The 18882-nt window shown below is 57.4% G+C and overlaps 1 protein-coding gene across 2 annotated transcripts in view; it reads right to left on the bottom strand.

The window, feature by feature from the left end:
- The window catches only part of LOC133345319 (V-type proton ATPase 116 kDa subunit a 1-like), a 112450-nt gene that overhangs the window by 41348 nt on the left and 52220 nt on the right, over positions 1 to 18882 (bottom strand). For both annotated transcript variants that reach the window (XM_061555981.1, XM_061555982.1), the window contains exon 21: positions 1455 to 3461. In XM_061555981.1, the coding sequence (XP_061411965.1) occupies positions 3368 to 3461 (94 nt within the window). In that variant the 3' untranslated portion in view covers positions 1455 to 3367. Of the gene's footprint in view, positions 3462 to 18882 lie in introns of those variants that run through there.

Here is an 18882-nt window from a genome sequence, read left to right as displayed (position 1 = left end):
TGGACGACTCTGGGGGGGGGCGACTCTGGGTGGGGACGACTCTAGGGGTGGACGACTCTGATCAGCAAGTCGCGCTCAGCCGTCCTGTACAATGAGATGCGATGAGTGCAAAGCTACAAAGTTCCCCCGTGTAGCCTCAACAGGCTGTTGGGGCAAGTGCTGTTAGCGAGCAGCACCAATGAAGGCCGGCATGGTACACGAGGGGGTGGGTGGCCAGCAACACGCCCGGCCGCCTTTGTCTCCCAAGTGGCGATGTTTATACACCGCACTAGGTACTCATTTGAGGCCGAGTCGACCTAGGGGAGGCCCAGGATCGGTTCAGATAATCGTCACCCGGTGGCGTTGGTCGTGAGCGGGTTCGTGGCGCTGACCGCTGCGCTCCCCACACATTCAGGTTTAACGCGTAACCACCGCACGGCCACACTCTGCGACTGTCGTGTACACCACGAGGCTTCGACAGCTTCCCATCGTGAGACGTTGTCTCGCGTGCGCGACCGCTGTGCGCGACGACTTGCGAGTCGGCGGTGGCGCGTCCACGTTCAGAGGCGACAATGAAGGACGCGGGGGGGGGCCCCCCTCCTCGGATGTTGCTTTTGCTGAACACATTTATTACACCACATCCACGGGTACGCCACATAGCTGGGGGCAGTACTCGCACACGGCACGGGACACAACCACGGCACGGAACCACGGCACAACCTGGGGGGGGGGGGCTTGAGAGCTCGAAGCCGCAGAACAAGTCACGTCCAAGTTGGCAGAAGGGGGCCCAAGCGCGCTCCCAGCGAGATTGAAATTCACGTGGGGGGGGGGCTCCCATCGCCACTGCGAGCGAGGGGTCGACATCGTAGAAGGCTGCCGATGTCTGCGGTACCTTGAACCGTCGATGGCTCCACCCCGAGCGACAGCGGCACGCACGACGGCGCGTCAACTACGAGGACTGCGACTGAGGAGTGCACAACAACCACAACAACCACCACCACCACCGACTTCAATGTCACAGCACGAACTTCAAAACACGACACACGTGCAGGGAGGGTCACGGATATTGAAAATGCCTTCTCTTTCACGTTCAATGCCGTCGCGCCGTTTCGCGAGGCAACCTACAACAGTGAAACGGTAGCGCGTCGCTTGTAAACGAGAGATCCAGTTCACGCCAGAGCACTGCAGCGCGTCCGCCACCACGACGGCGCGGGGCGGATTGGGGCGGCCTCCCCCCCGGGGGTGTCCGGAGGTCACCGGGCCAGGAGCCAGAGACCCCCCCGACGGCCTCCGATGGAAGACCTCTCCCGGGATGCCAGTCAGAGCTCTCGGCGGCGAGCGGCTCGCAAATCGGCGCCTGTCCACGCGAGCAGTCGGCTTCGTCGCACGCGGCGCCTTCTCTTCGCCTCCCACCTACCCTAGAGCCCCCCCCCCCATCCACCCACACACCCCACCCACCCACACACCCCACCCACCCACACACCCCACCCACCCACACACCCCACAAATTCCACAGCTGTGTACGCAACACAAGCAACGGACCGGCAATACCCGGCAGTGACGCGGGCGCTATTGTAAAAGGGTGGAAAATATCGAGCTGTTAAAACCCGCGTGGTGTTTAAGTAACTCGCCACATTCATTCCAGGCATTTTAAATGCAGTCAATACTTATCAAGTGGAGTTTGCACTTTCTTGTTGTTGTGGGATATCGCACGGAGCCGTCCTGCCGACGTGCACGAGCTCTCGTAAACCCGAAGCAGCGCGGTCAGGGTCGCCATCCTTGATACATCTGGGACGGCCACGCCGCGTCCCGCACGCCGGGGCGGGCGTCACCGCGCGCACCTCCACAGCGGGGACACAAGCTCGGAGCGCACGTAACATTAACCACTTGTTTATAATGCTGTCCGTATATAGATATGCAACGTATAATGGATTAGCCCACGCAAACACCTATATTATATATACCAATGCATTCATTAGCTACTTACTATTTGTAACATTGACGCACACACAATCACAACACAACGAGCACACCGACTGCTGGGGTCGACACGAACCGCGGCACAGAACACCACGTGGACGTCCAATGCCTCGCCCCCCCCCGTCACGTGGCCCTGCCAGTCCCACGGCAGGCCTCGTGCTCTCCGCGCTGCCCCGCCGGGGGAGGAGGGGAGGGCGCTGGGGCGAGAGGCCCCCCCACCCACCCACCTCGCTCGGGGGCTACCACGGAGCTTGCGCTCGGTAACCACGTCGCGGTCTGTCGGAAGGACGCTCGCTCGCGCGCCGGTCGAGGAGACCGGGCGGGCCTGGATCCGTGAGAAATCCGCTGCTGGATGACGGGCCCCCCACGCCGTGCGGGCCCGCTGGGGCTCGTTTAACCATACTTCGCCGCCCTGGTCACTACGAGTTGTTGGCGGAGGCAGGGGGGGGAGCCCATCGTGGCAACGTAGCGCAGTACGGAATCCGCAGAGCTACTGGGTTGTGCACGGGGCGCCGTTTTCTTTGAAATTTGGCCAATGGTCAAATCGACGTCAATTACTCAAAGCGAGTTTGGCCGTTTGCTGCCCACATTTGGCGGACGCAAACCGCCCGTCCGCCCGTCCGCCAACGAACCGAGCGCGGGCGCCGAGACGCGCGCTTTGCAATCGTTTGAAAGAAACATCGCAAGGTTCGGCCGTGAACATGATCGGTTTAGTTTCCCCGCGACGGCACAATTCTGGCTGCGCTGGCAACGGCGCGGCGAGCACGTGGCACGAGCGACGTGACGGGGCCCAGGGCAGTGAAACGTTTATTGAAGCAGGGAACAAACGTCCGAGCGAGCGACGGGCCGATCGGAGCACATCACAAAGTGTAATATTTGACGAGCTGACGCGAGATCTTTTCTTTTTTTTTTAAGCCGTCTATCTTTATAATCCTTTCAGCGAGACAGCTTTGTCAAGTTAAAAATCTATAACGCGCACCCGCAACTGATATCGACATTGTTACGTGGAAAACATAATCAGCTTCGAGAGGAGTCGATCGCCGGGAATATATTGTCGTTGCAAAAAAAAAGTAAATCGTTAAAAATTCATTTAAATAATTTATTAAATAAAACCAAAAAACCCCTAATGCTTGTTGAGCGAAGCTACGCGCGCGTTGTAATGCGCGCGCACGCACGCAGGCAGGACAAATGAGTGAAAACTGCTTGTTGTTGTTGTTGAGCGTTGTTGTCCTTCCCCCGCACCTGCGATGAGCCACGACCGGCCCGTGCGGCGGAAGTCCAAGGTACAGCAACACGGGACACACCAAGGGGACGGAGCGGCCTCTGCGACACGAGCGCACGCTGGGCTCGGAGGCAGAGCGCCGCCGCGGAGGGGGGGGGGCACCCCAGCGCCCCCCGCAGCTCATCATCACTCTTCCAGCTGGCTCTCCAGGAGCTGCTGGAAGGAGAAGGGGGCAAACTTGTAGCCCGTTCCCAAGTAGAATTTGTTTTGAAACTCCACCCTGCGGAGGGAAGAGAAGAGTGGGGGGGGGGGAGGGAGGCATTAGCACAAAACGTTGTTGACTCGGTGGGAATTCGTTAAAAAACGAAAAATCCATCCGACACCGAAAACAGAAGCGTCTCCGCTGTAGGGGTCCGGTACGCGGCGTGAGGGGCGGCACGAGGGCCCGGCTCAAGCGGGCGGCGAGGCGGAGCTCACGTTCTCCCTTTCACAGCCCTCGGCCACCAGTGGAAATTCCCCGTGACGGTGGCGGGGGCGGTGGGAAGAGTCTGTCCACGGGACAACGGCTGTCGACAACCCACAAAGTGGTCGCTATTGATTCGACCCCGGAGGGCGGCATTGATGGGCCGAGCCGAGCCGCGACCGGGACGTGAACTCGGAACGTTGCGATTGCGAGCCGCTCGCGATTCGTACGAGGAGGAGGCGGCCAGCAATGACTTCGGACGAAACCGTTTACTGGCGCAGTCGCGGCAATTAGATTCCACGCGGAACGCGAGCGGTGTTTCTCCCATGATAATGAAACAGCTCTGTGACCTATAGCTCCTGTTTGCTTAAATGAGATTTAAACTGAATTTGCTCAATTATAGCATATTTATTTGACATGCCTGGGAAACTCTGCCACACTATCACCAATTCCTATTTTTCATGCCAAGACGAAACTAAATGAAATAAAAGATAGAACGGTGTCCCTCAAACGCCTCGGGAAATCAAATGAGAGCAGCCAGCGCCAGCCGAGAGAGTGCACGGGGGCGACCGTGATGCAGGCGAATAACGGGCACCGTCACACGATGTCACGGGCACCGCACCACCACGAGGGCACCGTTAACATTACGATGTCACGGGCACCGCACCACCACGAGGGCACCGTTAACATTACGATGTCACGGGCACCGCACCACCACGAGGGCACCGTTAACATTACGATGTCACGGGCACCGCACCACCACGAGGGCACCGTTAACATTACGATGTCACGGGCACCGCACCACCACGAGGGCACCGTTAACATTACGATGTCACGGGCACCGCGCGACCGCGACGGCACTGTCAACGTGACGATGTAACGGGCACCACACAACCACGAGGGCACCGTCAACGTAACGATGGCGACGAGCGCTTCTTCAAGACGGAGCAGCATACCTGCGAGCCCACGCATCATTTTCACTTTCGAGGGATTCCGCCAAAAGCAAAGGGGGGTTTGCATTCCATAAATCATCGCGGTTGCGGTCATCTCACTGACGACGGGCAGCCAGAGGTCGCAATCGGGTACCCGATACCCGTACCCTACCCGTACCCAGCCGGGTACGGGTACCCGTTTGCAACCCTGGTGCGGCCGGGTACGGGTACGGGTAGGCCGTGAGTCACTGGTGATAAACCGTTTGTCACTCATTTCGGGTAGGGTACGGGTAGGGAACGGGTACCCGTACCCGGCCGGGTACCCGGCCGGGTACGGGTACCCATTTGCGACCCTAGTGCGGCCGGGTATGGGTAAGGAATCAAAACCCGTTTGCGACCTCTGCGGGCAGCCCCATGCCATGCACACTGTAGGAGAGCCTCCATCTCACCGCCTGCTGCCATTGCCCACAGCCCGTCCTCGTCAGTGTCGCGCAGTGCCAGGCCGTGCCCTCGACGGGAACCGCGCGCATCACCGAGGGCCACGGCCGTACCGGCGCAGCACCGTGGCAAGCGCGATGCTCGGCAACGCCGGGGCGCCGCCCAGCGCTGCATTTAGAAATTCGAACGCGCAGCTCCACTTATGGTTATAAATCAGTCTGCAGTGTTGAAAATAAATAAATAAAAAGTATCCAATCAGTACCACTTAATTAACCGTGCGGCGCATTGCGCTAATAACGCGGCCCTCGAAGAGAAAACAGTGCTGAGTGTGGTCGTTAAGCACGAGGTTGGCATCGGTGCTCATTAAGCATGTGGACTGTACGCTCACACCGCACACCTGGCAGCTCGTTTGTTTCCCCGAGATGCATCAAAGGCCAAACGTTGGAATTCAGCGCATTCGTTAAGTTACGGCTTTCAGGGTCAATCCTTTGAAAATAATACATCGGACGGGCGCAAACGGAACATATTCGCGTTGAAGAATGTAATTTTCTGAGTTGGTGTTTCATCTCCTTAAGAAGTCTACTTCAACGAACCGCAGAATGCAGGTTTATAAAGTGCGTGTGAAGGCTGTGCAAACGGCGAGTGTGCACATCAGCGTCATTTGTAGAATCGGTGGCTTTTTGAACTCGGCAATAGTGGCAAGTCTCACAGATTCGTAACGGCGTACTCGATCACGCAACAACGCGTAGGTGAGCGGGGTACAAACGTACGTAGCATGATGAACAAATACATACGATTGTGTGCCCAACAGACACAGTGGATTATTTACATTTCCACGTGCTGTTCCGCCACAGTTAAGCGACTCTTCAAGCTGGCCCTCTAAGGATCATTGGTCGGGAGCCAGGTGCTCCTGAATGCTCATGCCAAGACAGCGCCATGCACGCAGCTTGACCCGGCACCTCACCGTCAGTCACAAAAATAAAAACATTAAAATCTCAAATTTCTAAATTGTAACCTCCCAACAGAAGGCCACTGAGAGGCCGTCACGAAACATCCTAGCGCCAGGTACTCCGACATCTCGGCGGCCGTCCTCCGCCCCGGCCTGTCCTCCCGTGAGGTGCAGCAGAGCGCCGGACAGCACTGCCCATGGCTCTCACAGCCTCCGTGCTCCCAGCTCCCAGCAGGGCAAGCCGCTGACGCAGCCGGGGGAGCTGCGGCGAGCGATCCCCACGAGCGAACCGGAACAGCTCAAAGCGCAAAGATGTTCAACGTCGACACGGGGTACACGTCCAAGTAGCAGCTTTGTAGACGTGGTCACCTTGTCGGGGAGTGGAGGCTTCATGGAAAGAACGACGTCATAATTACCACATGGCCTAACGCAAGCAGAGATCATTGTGCATTGCCGACGAAACTCGTGAAGGGCCAACACGGCCACACGGCCACACGGCCGCTCGGCCCCCCGCGTGGTGGAAGGCCCTACGGGGGGGCGGGGTGCACCCCGCCGAGTCGCCGACCCCCCCCCACCCCGGCGGCCGGCACGAGCCCCACGATGTCGGGCTCGTGCGTGGAGGCCTAATTAGCGGCAATTATAGAATCAGAATGAGCCTAATTAAGAGAGAGACGGAGCGCATCACCTGCGTACTAACGAGATCCCGGAGCCCAAAGAAATATCAAGATGCAGAAGGACGCAGCCGGGCTGGTGCGTAGAATATCCGCAAACCGTCGGGGGGGGCAACAAGAAAAACCCAACGACTCGGACGAACGCGAGACCGGTGGCGCCGAGCCGATGGCAGAGACTGGAAGTGGGCGTGCGGCCGGTGACCAGGTTGTGGTCCCGCTACGGAGTTCGTGTGGAAGTGGTGCTTCCAAGAGGAGTTCCACCTCCTTCCACGTGCTCCCGGAGGTCGCGGGGGAGACCCGACGCATCACGTCCCTGTCGCACCGCCGGTCTGTACCCCATCTCTGCTTTATTTACGTCGAAATGAGACGGTGGGAAATGGAGGTCTAAAATTTCGGATGTTTACTTTTGCGGCCGTCGTCGAGGAGCGTGGCGAGCCGATGTTGTTCGGCATTACCACGACAACACATTTAGTCGCCAACACACCGAACCCACATCGACCCTTGGGATGGAACAAATCGCCTGTGGAGCTATCCGTGTGCGCACTGCGTGAGCATTTCAAGCACGCGTTAATAATCCTGACGATCCAGGGAGGTTCTCGGCAAGAGTCCACGATCGCAAGTAGATTGAATGCCGTGCGTGTCAATCCCTTGGACGCGTCACATTGCCGTGTCAAGATGTGTCTGTGGACACTCGACAACAAAAACAGTGACTTTGCAAAACCAAAACCCCCTCCCTTCTGCTCCTAACTCTGTGTGTGGGCTTCACCGACAAGCAGGCACGTACAGCATCTATGGAACAAAAAGCAAATAAGAATTTTGTACATTTGGAATTGACGCCATTCTTACAGGGCAAAGCACTGTGTTGCACACAGTCTGCGGTGGTTTTGCAGGAGGGGGCGATGACCGCTCCGTCCACTCCAACTGAACAGTTTGGAGGTCATTGATCAAGTTGGAGAATGTGGACCGCGACGCCGGCACACGAGGAGGGACGACACGAACGTCAACCGCAAAGGAGGCGCCGCCGAGAATTTCTTCCGGCGAATGCCACACCGCAGCATTAACCAGGGTGGGCAGCCAGGTTCGAGCCGCGAGCCTCTGCAACGAGCGGCGGACCGCACGACCGTTGCGCCAAGCCTTCATCGTCCCAGACGCACAGAGATTTGTCCGTTACAACGGAGCACAAACGCACGGGCAAATTAGTGCCAGCGTTTTACACTCGGCGATAAACAACGATGCAAAGTGGACTTGAGAAGGGAAACAAGCAGCGAAGTTGTCGATAACCGCCGTTAATAAAAAAAAATAACCTGGACGCTTCAAGTCTTTTTGCATAATTAATTACTCGTTGAGCTGAACGGTTCATTTAAAAGTCTCCAGCAGCATCGATCGTTCTGAACATTTCAAACCAAATGGACGGGGCCTCAGCCCCGCCAAACAACTGAAGATTACCAACGTTGCCGCAGGGATCGACAGCCGATGGGATCGGAGTGACGGGACGTGCGGGGATTGCGAGCCCAGGGCAGGATGCTCGGCTCCGAGGGGGAGCAGGGGGGGGCCGCTCCCGCTACGCTTTGTGTTCGGGCGCGCCGAGGTCCTCGCTCGTCACGGCACAGCTCGGCGTTCCGGTGAGAACGGTTTAGGAGGGAGCCAGGCTTCGCTATATTAAAAGCAGCGTCGCGCGGTTCCGCCTTATAAATCATCGCATTTAAACGTTTTTGCTTAAATCCTTTTCAAAACATTAGGGCGGTGAAAACACAAACTAAAAAGCCAAAGTAATTCCAAATCATTCGCAAACAGAATGCCGGAAATGTATTGCTCAATAAAGGGAACGGATCGGTAATCGAGTGAGCAACGCGGACGTGCGCAGAGAATGCTCGAGCGGGGCCTGCCGCGGGGCGGCTGCCGTCACGCCGGGTGATGGAGGATGTTATTAAAGCCGTGTTCCCCGGGGAGCGCGAGCCACATCTCATCAGCTCTGTTTAGCATCCCGACTCGCCCCGGCGAGCCAGACACGGTTAATGAGCCAGCGCTGGTGGCAGGCGAGCGGGCGGGCGAGCGGGCGGGCGAGCGAGCACCGATAGAACCGGGGGTGGGAGGACCGTCTGCGCGCTTGCAGATAAGCCCCCGCTGCTTAAGGACGGCGCTGACAAGCGCGAGGGAGTGCGGCGCGCGGCGCTCGCTGTATTATTTCCGACAAATTACATCTCGGTCCCCGAACTGCGCGGAGTGAGGCCTGGCGCTGCCGGGACCGACAGCGATCGGCACGGTTCTGCCTCCGAGGGATTAATTACTGCGCAGAGCCGGCAGGTGGCTTGCAGGGCGGCTCGGCGCAATGAATGACAATTCAATGTCACGCGCATCCGGGACGCGATGCGGCAGCCGCGGCCGCACGGCCCTCGCCCGCTAGCGCTCGCCCGCCAGCGCTCGCCCGCCAGCACTCGCCCGCCAGCGCTGTGGCGACGATGACGAGGAGGAGGCGGCGGCCCCGGCCTGCCTACTAACACCCATCTGGACTCTACCTATGCGACTGCGAGACACCGACGCAATACAGCGAGCATTAAGCATGCACTGTGGAGATAAAGATACAGAGTGGCTCTCCGCACTGAATAAAATACGTTAGTTTTAGAGACTCATTTATACTAATGGGATAACAACAACAATAATAATAATAATGGTTGTGACGCCGCGCCGCAGTCATGAGCGCACTGCGCCGGTGAGCCGAGTTCACTTCCCAGCCACGGCCGAGAGTAATTACATGTTGGCAAGCAACTTTATTACATTTTAATCAAAATATCCACCTATCATATCGATGTCCGTTTTCACGTTCCAAGATGTAAAAAATACAATTAAATGGACGGCTATAAAGAGAGAAGCGGGTTAGGTATTAAAAAAATAAATTTCAAATCCATCCCCCTTTGGTCACGCGGCTTAAAATAACATCGAGTGGCCGGCAATGTGGAAGGAGCGGTGGAGCGAGAGAGGAGGCGCAATCGATGGCACGCACCACGGCCGCGGGGCGTGCAGCGGCAGCGGCGGCGGCATCGCCACGAGACACTCAGGCTCCCACATTACGCCCCAAGACGCCGGCCATTTGCCGGCAAGTGGACCGGCTCTCTTAAATATTGATTGGATGGCATTTAAGCTTTAATGGTAAGCACGATAATGAGACTCGTTTTCCATATTTTGCGGAGCAGCTAAAATAATCCAGTTCAGCCCATTGTGTCCTTGACCCTGGAGATGCTTGACGCGTTATTTATTTATTTGCTCGCTTGCGCATACAAGGAAATGGCCGCAACCACCACAACGCAAGAGCCATTACCCTCGCGTGCCCAGGAAAGGGTGAGCTATCAATCAGGGCACGGCATTAAGGCAAAACGTGGCACTGCTCCGGCGTGTCCCGAGCGCACGCCTGCGGCACCAGGCCGGGGCTCGGAATGCCGGCCGATTCAACCATCCGGCCGCTTGCGTGACGGTGGCAGCCGCGAGGGCCGAGCAGCTCGCACGTACGCACGCGCACACGCACGGGCGGACGCACGCACGCGCGGGCGGACGCACAAACGCGCGTGCGCACGAAGTGGGCGAGGAGAGCCGAGACGCGGCACCCTAGCGCAGCCGTCCGTGCAGGACGACCGCGTCACCCGCGATGGGGGAACAGCTGAGCTGCGGCGTCACGCGGCCTCCAGCCAAGAGGAGCAGACGAGAGGCGCCGAGAGACGCGCTCCGCCGCTCGGCACAATTGCACGGGCAGATTGGGGACGTCTCTGAAACGGCACCGCAGCCCTCGTTGTTTGGCATTGAGGATATTACACTGCCCAACGAGGACGTGCAATGCAACGTACACACAAAATCTGGCATTCTTTGTTACGTGCCCAACCCACGTCATTTTGGCAAATATATTTGGAATGATATCACCTTCACGCAGTATTTGGCATCCATTGCAGGTCGATCCGAATTCGTTCCACCAACTCAATAGGCGACGGGCAACCGTAGATTGTAACGTTCAGGGGGCTACTAAAGCAAGGCGAGCCGAGCCGAGCTGAGCGCGGTCGCGTGACCACAGCGGCGGCGACGGCAGCCTTGCCGCCTGGTGAAGGGCGACCACGTTTTCCTTGTTGCTGCTGCTGCTGCTGCTGCGTTCTGCACGCGAAATGACGCCACGTAAAATAAATTCGCTTTTTCCCCTCCCCAGAGTTTGTTTTCCCCTCGGCTACCGATTTGGATAAAACGTACCAGGCCGCATTGTCGTGTTGATTTCCACCCCGCACCTTGCGTGTGGGTTCACGTGATAAATCTGTCACGCAGGGGGGAGGCGGGAGGGGTGGCGCAGCGGTTGGTGAGAAGACCCCGCGGAGCCCGGGCGGGGCGCCGAAATCCTCCGTCACCGACACGCGGCGGCCGGCGTGGGGACGAGCGCTCAAACAACTGCACGGCTGACACGGCACAACGGTGGGGGGCGCCACCCAGCAGCGAATTGACACGGCGCTGCAAATAGCAAAGAGGTCTCCCGCGAAAGGGACTCGAAGGGCTTTTGTTGTGCGCTTGCGGCCTCATACTTAGCCAGTGCTCATTTGGTCGTTTGTGAAGTATTGCGTCTTTGCTCAGTTGCGTCTTTAAAAAACAGGATTGTAATTGATGTGAAGCTGCGTCAAATATAAACGAATTTACGCCCAAGATAAACTAGGTATATTCTGTGTGTGACGACGGACCGGGAGAACATAAAAGCACGATATATATCTTTGAGTTAAATACATATACTGAAACTCTGTAAATGCTTCTACATGGATAAAACTTATTGCTTTCAATTCAATCTAAATAAACACGGTATGCGCATTTCAGGCACGCAGCGTATTGTCGAGGCAGGAATAAAAATGGCCCCGCGGAAGTGTTGAGTTAAGGGGCCGTCGCGCGCCATTTCACCCAATCGGGCGTGCTCGCGATCCCCGTCGCCGGCGACGCGCTGAACACGCAGGTTTGTATTCAGACCGGGCGTCGGGCGCAACAACACGGCTTTATCTCGGCTTACACGCGGCGCACGAAACAAAAGACTCGGCGACGCAACCCGCGCCGCTGGAGCGCCGCCCGCGCCGCCGGAGAGACGACGGCGCTGAGGCACCCGCGGCGGCCGCGTGCGCCTCAACGCCGCGGCTAAACGCCGGATTTCCACGCCGTCGTCATTATTATTATTCACGCCGTTGCGGGCGCTCGATCGTGGACGGCCGCAACGGCTCGAGGTGCCGCGGGCAACCCCCCCCCCTCCCGCCCCAACTCCGACCACGAACGGCTGTCGCGGGTCCCTTTGTGCGAGCGAACCGGCATCGCGATGATTAGGGGCCGGCGCCTGCCCGGTCATGTCACTCCGCTCGGCGTTCTGCGCGTGACGAGGCGAATTATTGGCGAGGCCTTCTGCTGCCGCCGCTGCCGCCGCCGGTGCCGCCGAGTGGTGGTGGGCGCCGCGCTCGCGAACCGCGCGGCCCGGCTGCGTGCGGTGCCACCGCCCGCACGCGACGCTGCTCGACGCGCGTAACGCCGGTTTTTGCACGTGGCCATAAATCCGCTGCCAATTAAGTGGCAAAGTGTTTTTTTGACCTTTGCGTTACACGCACACACACACACAGGCGGGGGAAACATGCGCGGTGAACGCCGAGCCAGGTTCACTGCAGGAATGTGAGCAGATGCACGAGTCCATTTTGAACCCTGATTTTCACAGCACCATTGTCTTTATTTGTATTACTTTTCTCCTTATTTTTTGCTATGCGATGCTTATATCTTTCGTAGCCGTGTACCCAGCCTATTCAAGTAAACACTTTATAGACTGTAATGGATTTCTGCACGCAACAATGAAAATTTGTAATGGATGACAATTTTTTGTTTCACAGGAACAGCTTTAAAATACACGCCCCTCGCTCAACGTGATGTACAATGCACGGTGCACACACACACACGTTGCACACACACACACGGTACACACACACGGTGCACACACACGGCGCACACACACACGGTGCGGACACACGCACACACGGTGCACACGCACACACTGCGCACGCACACGGCGCACACGCACACACGGCGCACACGCACACACGGCGCACACGCACACACACGCACACACGACGCACACACACACACGGCGCACGCACACGGCGCACGCACACACACGGCGCACGCACACACACACGGCGCACGCACACACACACGGCGCACGCACACACACACACGGCGCACACACACACGGTGCACACACACACACGGTACACACACACGGTGCACACACACACGGTGCACAGGCACACACACACGGTGCACACACACACCGGTTGTGTGTTGGAGAGCACACCCACAACATTTACAATCTGAGTACTGTGCTGTGCTAGTAACGAATTGGCGTGTTCTGTTTACGTGACAAACCTGACTAATTAGTCGTGTCGGGTGGTGGTGGGTTTAACGACACATTTATATTTACGCGATCTAATATAAAAAACGTGTATTATGAAAAAATAAATCATGATTTTCCATAAATATTGATTTGAAAAATAACACCGATCTGCCTTTCACTGTACGCCTTCAAATCCTCCATTGTTCATTTTCGGAATGTTCCAATTACACTGAAAAACAAAAACCCAACAGGATTCCTTTTTCCATTTTCCCTGAAGCTATTCGGGAGGGCGGGGGGGATGCGATCAGATAGCACGCTGTCGACACAATATCACAACACATATTCCTCCCCCTTTTCAGTGCAGCCAACACAGTAGTGGCGTCGTCGGCGTTGTTGTTGTGCCGGTTAGAAACGGCTCGCAATGCAATTTTGTTTGCAGACTGGGAAGCGCGCGTGTGTTTGTGTTTACGCACCAATAAAATCCAGCAAGGCTGACAGTCCCTTTGTGGCTACCAATAACGACCACCACCACCAACACCACCACCACCACCACCACACCGCGCTCCGCTGGGGGGGGGGGGAGGTTTGCACCAATGGAGATCGCGCGCCCCCATTCATTTGCATTTCTCACAAAGGCAAAACAAAGACAAAGGTCCCCCGTATAGCCCTCGGCCGTTGGGGCAAGTTGCTTTTTTATGGGCGCCGATTAAGGGTGGCACGGCACACGAGGGGGTGTGGGTGGCCAACACCACGCCCGGCCGCCTTTGTCTCCCTCCCCAATGCCGACGGTTTACTTACCACTCCACGTCCCCGTTTAAATGCGTGTACTTATGTTGAAGTTTTTCTTTCACACCGTACGTGGCCAACCGTGCCAATGGGAGGTGCGGGGCACGAACTAAACACAAAATCCAGTCCCAAAGAAATCCGTCTGAGGCCGAGTCGACCTTGGGGAGGAGGAAGAGACACGAACCGTTACAAACGTCCCCACGCTGTGATTTGGTCGCGAGCGGGAATCGAGCCGGGGTGGCCGTCGGCTTCGCGGCCAGGCGCCCCCCCCCCCCCCGGCATCGCAGCGCCTGGCACGCGGGCGCACGCCCCCCCCCTCCTACCCTCCGCACCGCGCCACAATCCCAGCGCGCACAGAAAGCCCTCGTAAGCACACATCAAAGCCAGCCGCTTAGCGGGGGGGTGGGTACGGGGGGGGGGGGGGTCCCGCTCATTAATATGCGGCTACACGGCACGCTCGGATACTGCTCCCGCGCTGAAGGTCACGGCAAAAGGAGGGCTGCTGCTCGTGGAGAAGGCCCGGGCACCGCACGGGACTATTCTCTCCGTACCCTGGCTCATCGCAGGCACCTATTGTCCTCGCGTGCTTAACGCGCAAGCGCACGTACCGTGATCGTTTTTATAAGCCCTGCCCTTCCCCTAATCCTTGAACACTTGCGGCTGATGGCTCGGGCTGTCCAGACAGCTTGCGTCCCCCCTCCTTGTGTGGACAATAAACTTGATGTGAATTTCCCGGATATCATTATTCGACATTCAATTAGTTGACATCGGCAAACTTGGGCACTGGGCGAGGCTGCTGCTGCTGCTGCGGCTGCTGCTGCTGCTGCTGCTGCTGCTGCGGCTGCTGCTGCTGCTGCTGCTGCTGCTGCTGCTGCTGCTGCTGCTGCTGCTGCTGCTGCTGCTGCGGCTGCTGCTGCTGCTGCTGCTGCTGCTGCGGCTGCTGCTGTGGCTGCGGCTGCTGCGGCTGCTGCTGCTGCTGCTGCGGCGGTTCCCTTCGTAAACCGGTGACGTTTAAAGGACAGCAGTGGACATTTTAAGTTGAGTGGAAACTCAAAGACCGGCGCAATTTCACAATTTGTAGAGCTTACCACGTCAACATTGAACATTTGTACAAAGCAATGACATGATCACGTTCCTGGGTTAGTCCTGGGACGGTATCTGTCTGACAAAATCAGAAATGAAAAAAAAGGAAATGGAACACACAGTAAAGGAAACGAAATGAAAAGGACAATGAGCATCTGACAGCGTCTTGCTCAGCGGTGGAAATTCCATATTCCTACAGCAGGTGCCTGTCACTGCATATTAAAATGTTATCTTCACACAAAGTGCTCCTCGGTTTTTTTTACCCTGCACATACGGTGACCTCAATGAATCCGACACAAAGAACAGAGCGACGCGCAGGGCGCGCTTCGCCTAGTGGTGAATAGGCAGCGGCCCCCCACTTTGGAAGACTTATGGCCAATCTTCCATGACATTGCAACGATCTTTTCCCGCAAAGGAACAATTACTTGCAGCAAACTGCCCTCCCTCCAACATGAATAAGCCAATTAAAAAACACCCGTTCACTGCTCTCAAGAAACGTTTGTTTTATAGAGAAGCGCTCTGCTAGTTACTTAACATTCTGCGACTTGGTCTCCTCGTGTCCCCAACTTGCAATTAACGCTTTGTGCAGGATAAATAGCTCAACAGCTCCCTCGATTATCGACCAGAGCGCAACGTAGCGTACCCACCACGCGTGCTGCCTACGCGAGCGCCGCTAGCGCATGCGCCGTGACCGCCACACCAACCCAGCTCCGGTAAGCGCGCGAGCGCGAGTCGGAATTCAAGAGGCATCGCCCCTCTCCCACTCGAGCCCAACAACAACAACAACAGATGGCGACCGGCGCTTGGACGCGGCCACACGCCGCCTCGCGCTTCATCATTGTCACGCGCGCAATTGTCGACTCGTTCAGAGAGCCTCCCCGAGTCTCCCATCGACAAATAACAATTACGCTCGCCCCTCAAAAGCCGGACAACGCCGCGGGCGATCGGTGCACACAATCGGGGACGCGCGAGACCCGGAGACTCGCACAAGACGACGGGGTTGGAACCCCTGGCCGGGCCGGGCCGGGCCGGGCCGTCCGCCCGCGGTGGCCCCCCCCCACACGCGCGCGCAGATGGGCAGGAGGCCACCGCAGAGCGAGGGCAGGAGCGGCCACCTGGCGGCGTGACGCCCCCCCCCCCCCCGCCGGGGCCTGCCGCTGCCCACGCACGCAGGCGGGCACCTGGCCGCGGCCCCGTCCCCGACGTGGCACTCGTCGACTTGTCGGATCCGAGGCGGCCGCATCGAACTGCGGCCCGTCCCGTCTGTACGCCGCGGCGGTGGGCTTGAGACGTATCGACGCGGGGGGGGGGAGGTGGGGGGCGCAGGGGGAGCGGCGCGGTGCCAGCGCTGGGATGCATCCAGCACAACCAGAGCTGCATCTGGGCGAGGATCGCGGAACAACGCGGAGTCGTACGTCTCGCCATTTGGTGGGGGGGGGGGGGGGGGGGGGGGGCGTGGGAGAAAGGACGGCAGGGACTGAGGTGGTAAAACTTGGGTCGAAGAGGAACACTGGTGGAAGCAATGGAGTCTTTTTTTTCCCCCCTTGAAAAACGACAACACCACCAAATTAATTTTGGCAATTTGTCGCAACTGTGGAGGCAATTCTTCTCTAACGCGTAAAAAAAACCCTCAATAATTGCCGCCGTAATATAAATATACGCTTGATAATGAAAGTGCGGCAATATAAATTACACGGGTTGATTATGTAGCTATTTACAAATAAAGGAGCTCCGCTCTATTGAAATATGTATCACCATGTGTCTTGACGTGAGCCTTCAAGCAGCTCTATCGGAGCACACGTTGAACAATGCAACGAGCTCCAATCACCGAAAATATTCTGAAACCTCCACAGCACAAATGCCGATGCTCTCATGCAGAATTAATACAATTTAGCTTTTAGAACTTATCACCACAGAGAATCAAAAATGTTTAAATTAATTGCCGCTGAGGCCTCCCTCCAACATCCCGGGCATCTCCCAGGCCATCCAGAGAATTACAAATTAACGGGCAAGATTTCTTAACTTCAGAATACAACGATAAAGTATGCCGCAAAATTTTCGCCACAATCTAAGGCACGAGCGAGCATCAGCCAGGCCACGTTCAGCTCCCAAAAAAAACGACTTCACGCGATAGGTCACCCAGAGAGCCGTGTCACCCGTGGAGATTGTTTCCACCATACTTCACCATGCTGGTCTACGCAGGTTTGTGAAGAGGGAGCGAGGGTGGGGGGGGAGAGGCCAGGACCAGCTCCGATATCACTCGCCATCGCCGCTGGCTGAGAATCGAACTCGGGTCACCGGGTCCGGAGCGCGGTGGCGCCGGTCATGCCGGCACCGTTCTCAACCCTTCCCGCTCCGACTCGCCAGGTGCAAGCGCTGCAGTGAGAGCGGCGGCGCAGCGGTTAGCACGCCGCGATCACGGCCAACACCAGTGGCGATTATCTGAACCGTTCCCGGGCCTTTCCTAAGTCGACTCGGCCTCAAATGAGCACCTGGTGCGGTGTGTAAACACCGCCACTGGCCAGACAAAGGCGGTTCCCGCGTGGTGCTGGCCACCCACTCCCTCGTGTGCCATGCCGGCCTTCATAGGTGCTCGCTAACAGCACTTGCCCCAACTGTCTGTCAAGGCTATACTGGGGGGGGGGGGTCTTTGTCTTTGTCTAATTCCCCCTGCCGCGTGCGTACACTCGGGCGTCGTCCCCCACGTCGCTCCCCCACGCTCGTCTCTAAGCAACGGCCTAGCTACCCCCCCCCGGCACCTCCTCGACACGGCGTGCCGCTGTTACCCGCACCGCCGGCTCGCCGCCCTCGTCTTTCCACCGCCGCATTTTTGCAAACTACAAACAGAAAGACGGCAACCATTTACACAATTGCAACGACGGCTCGGGCCATTTTCTCTTTCCCCACCCAAGGAAAATGTTGCGAAAGTGCCCACCACATCGCCGTTGCCCAGACGGGTGGACCGACACTCGGACCAGGTGGACACTCGGACGCGCAGCGACGGCAACTCTCCAACCGTTCAGAAAGAGATGAAATATGAATTGAAATTGTTATTGCTAATTAATGAGCAGCAGATGGTGAACATAGACACATCAGAGTTGTGGGTTCGCAAGGGACAGCAGTGCGTGTCTGTGGCCCCACAGTTGTCCTCGTTACATCGCTGCGTTGGAGCACACAAATATCATGACAACGCTTCATGGCAAAACAAACAGCTTGCCCAACCAGTTTCAATATCAAGCGCTTATTAATAGTTGTGCGTTTAACATCGCGTTATTAACTGGTTGTTTTAAAGAGTTTCTGAGCAGCGGCCCAAAGGCCCCGAGCTTTAAGCGGCTGGCAACAAACAGCAACCACGAGGCTTGTAAAGACGAGCCAACACGCTTCACCAATTGAGGAAGGTATTCACAGGCGCTACGAGAAATGTGGTGATTGTGCGAGTGTTGCGTTGTTGTGACCTGCAGTGTGGCGAGTGTGTGGGTTGGTGAGGGTGTTGTTGGGGTGTTGTTGTGACCTGCAGTGTGGTTGAATGAGTGGGTGAGCAGGTGAGTGAGAGGGTGAGTGCGTTGTTGTGAGCTGCAGTGTGGTGAGCGAGTGGGTGAGCGAGTGGCTGAGTGCGTTGTTGTGAGCTGCAGTGTGGTGAATGGGCGAGCGTGCGAGTGTGTCGTCGTGACCTGCAGGGAGTGCTGTGGCTCAACAGTGTGGATGAGACGATACAGTGAGGTCTGGTAGGCCGTGTCCTCAACGCGGTGGGCTCAGCGTGTCCTACTTACGCGTGAAACCTCGCGACACTGCACGCGCCCTGACAGGTTAGGGTTACAACGACAGCGCTGACGGATATCGCGTGCCGCACATATCGTCTTCCTCCCAAGCCATCAAGGGCTCGCACTTCTGTGCCGCCACGTAACGCGCGACGCTCGGCCTGCTCAAGAAAACAAGCTCCTGCCGCCATCGCACGCTCGCACGCGGCCACGGGGCAGCGTGCGTCTGCGCGACGGCCACCGCCCCC

This window comes from Lethenteron reissneri, chromosome 21 (assembly GCF_015708825.2).
Source record: "Lethenteron reissneri isolate LAM-NWPU_2019-01 chromosome 21, ASM1570882v1, whole genome shotgun sequence".
In the NCBI taxonomy this organism is placed as follows: domain Eukaryota; kingdom Metazoa; phylum Chordata; class Hyperoartia; order Petromyzontiformes; family Petromyzontidae; genus Lethenteron; species Lethenteron reissneri.
Note: the sequence above shows the minus strand (reverse complement) of the source record. Positions and strands in the feature narration are given on the sequence as shown.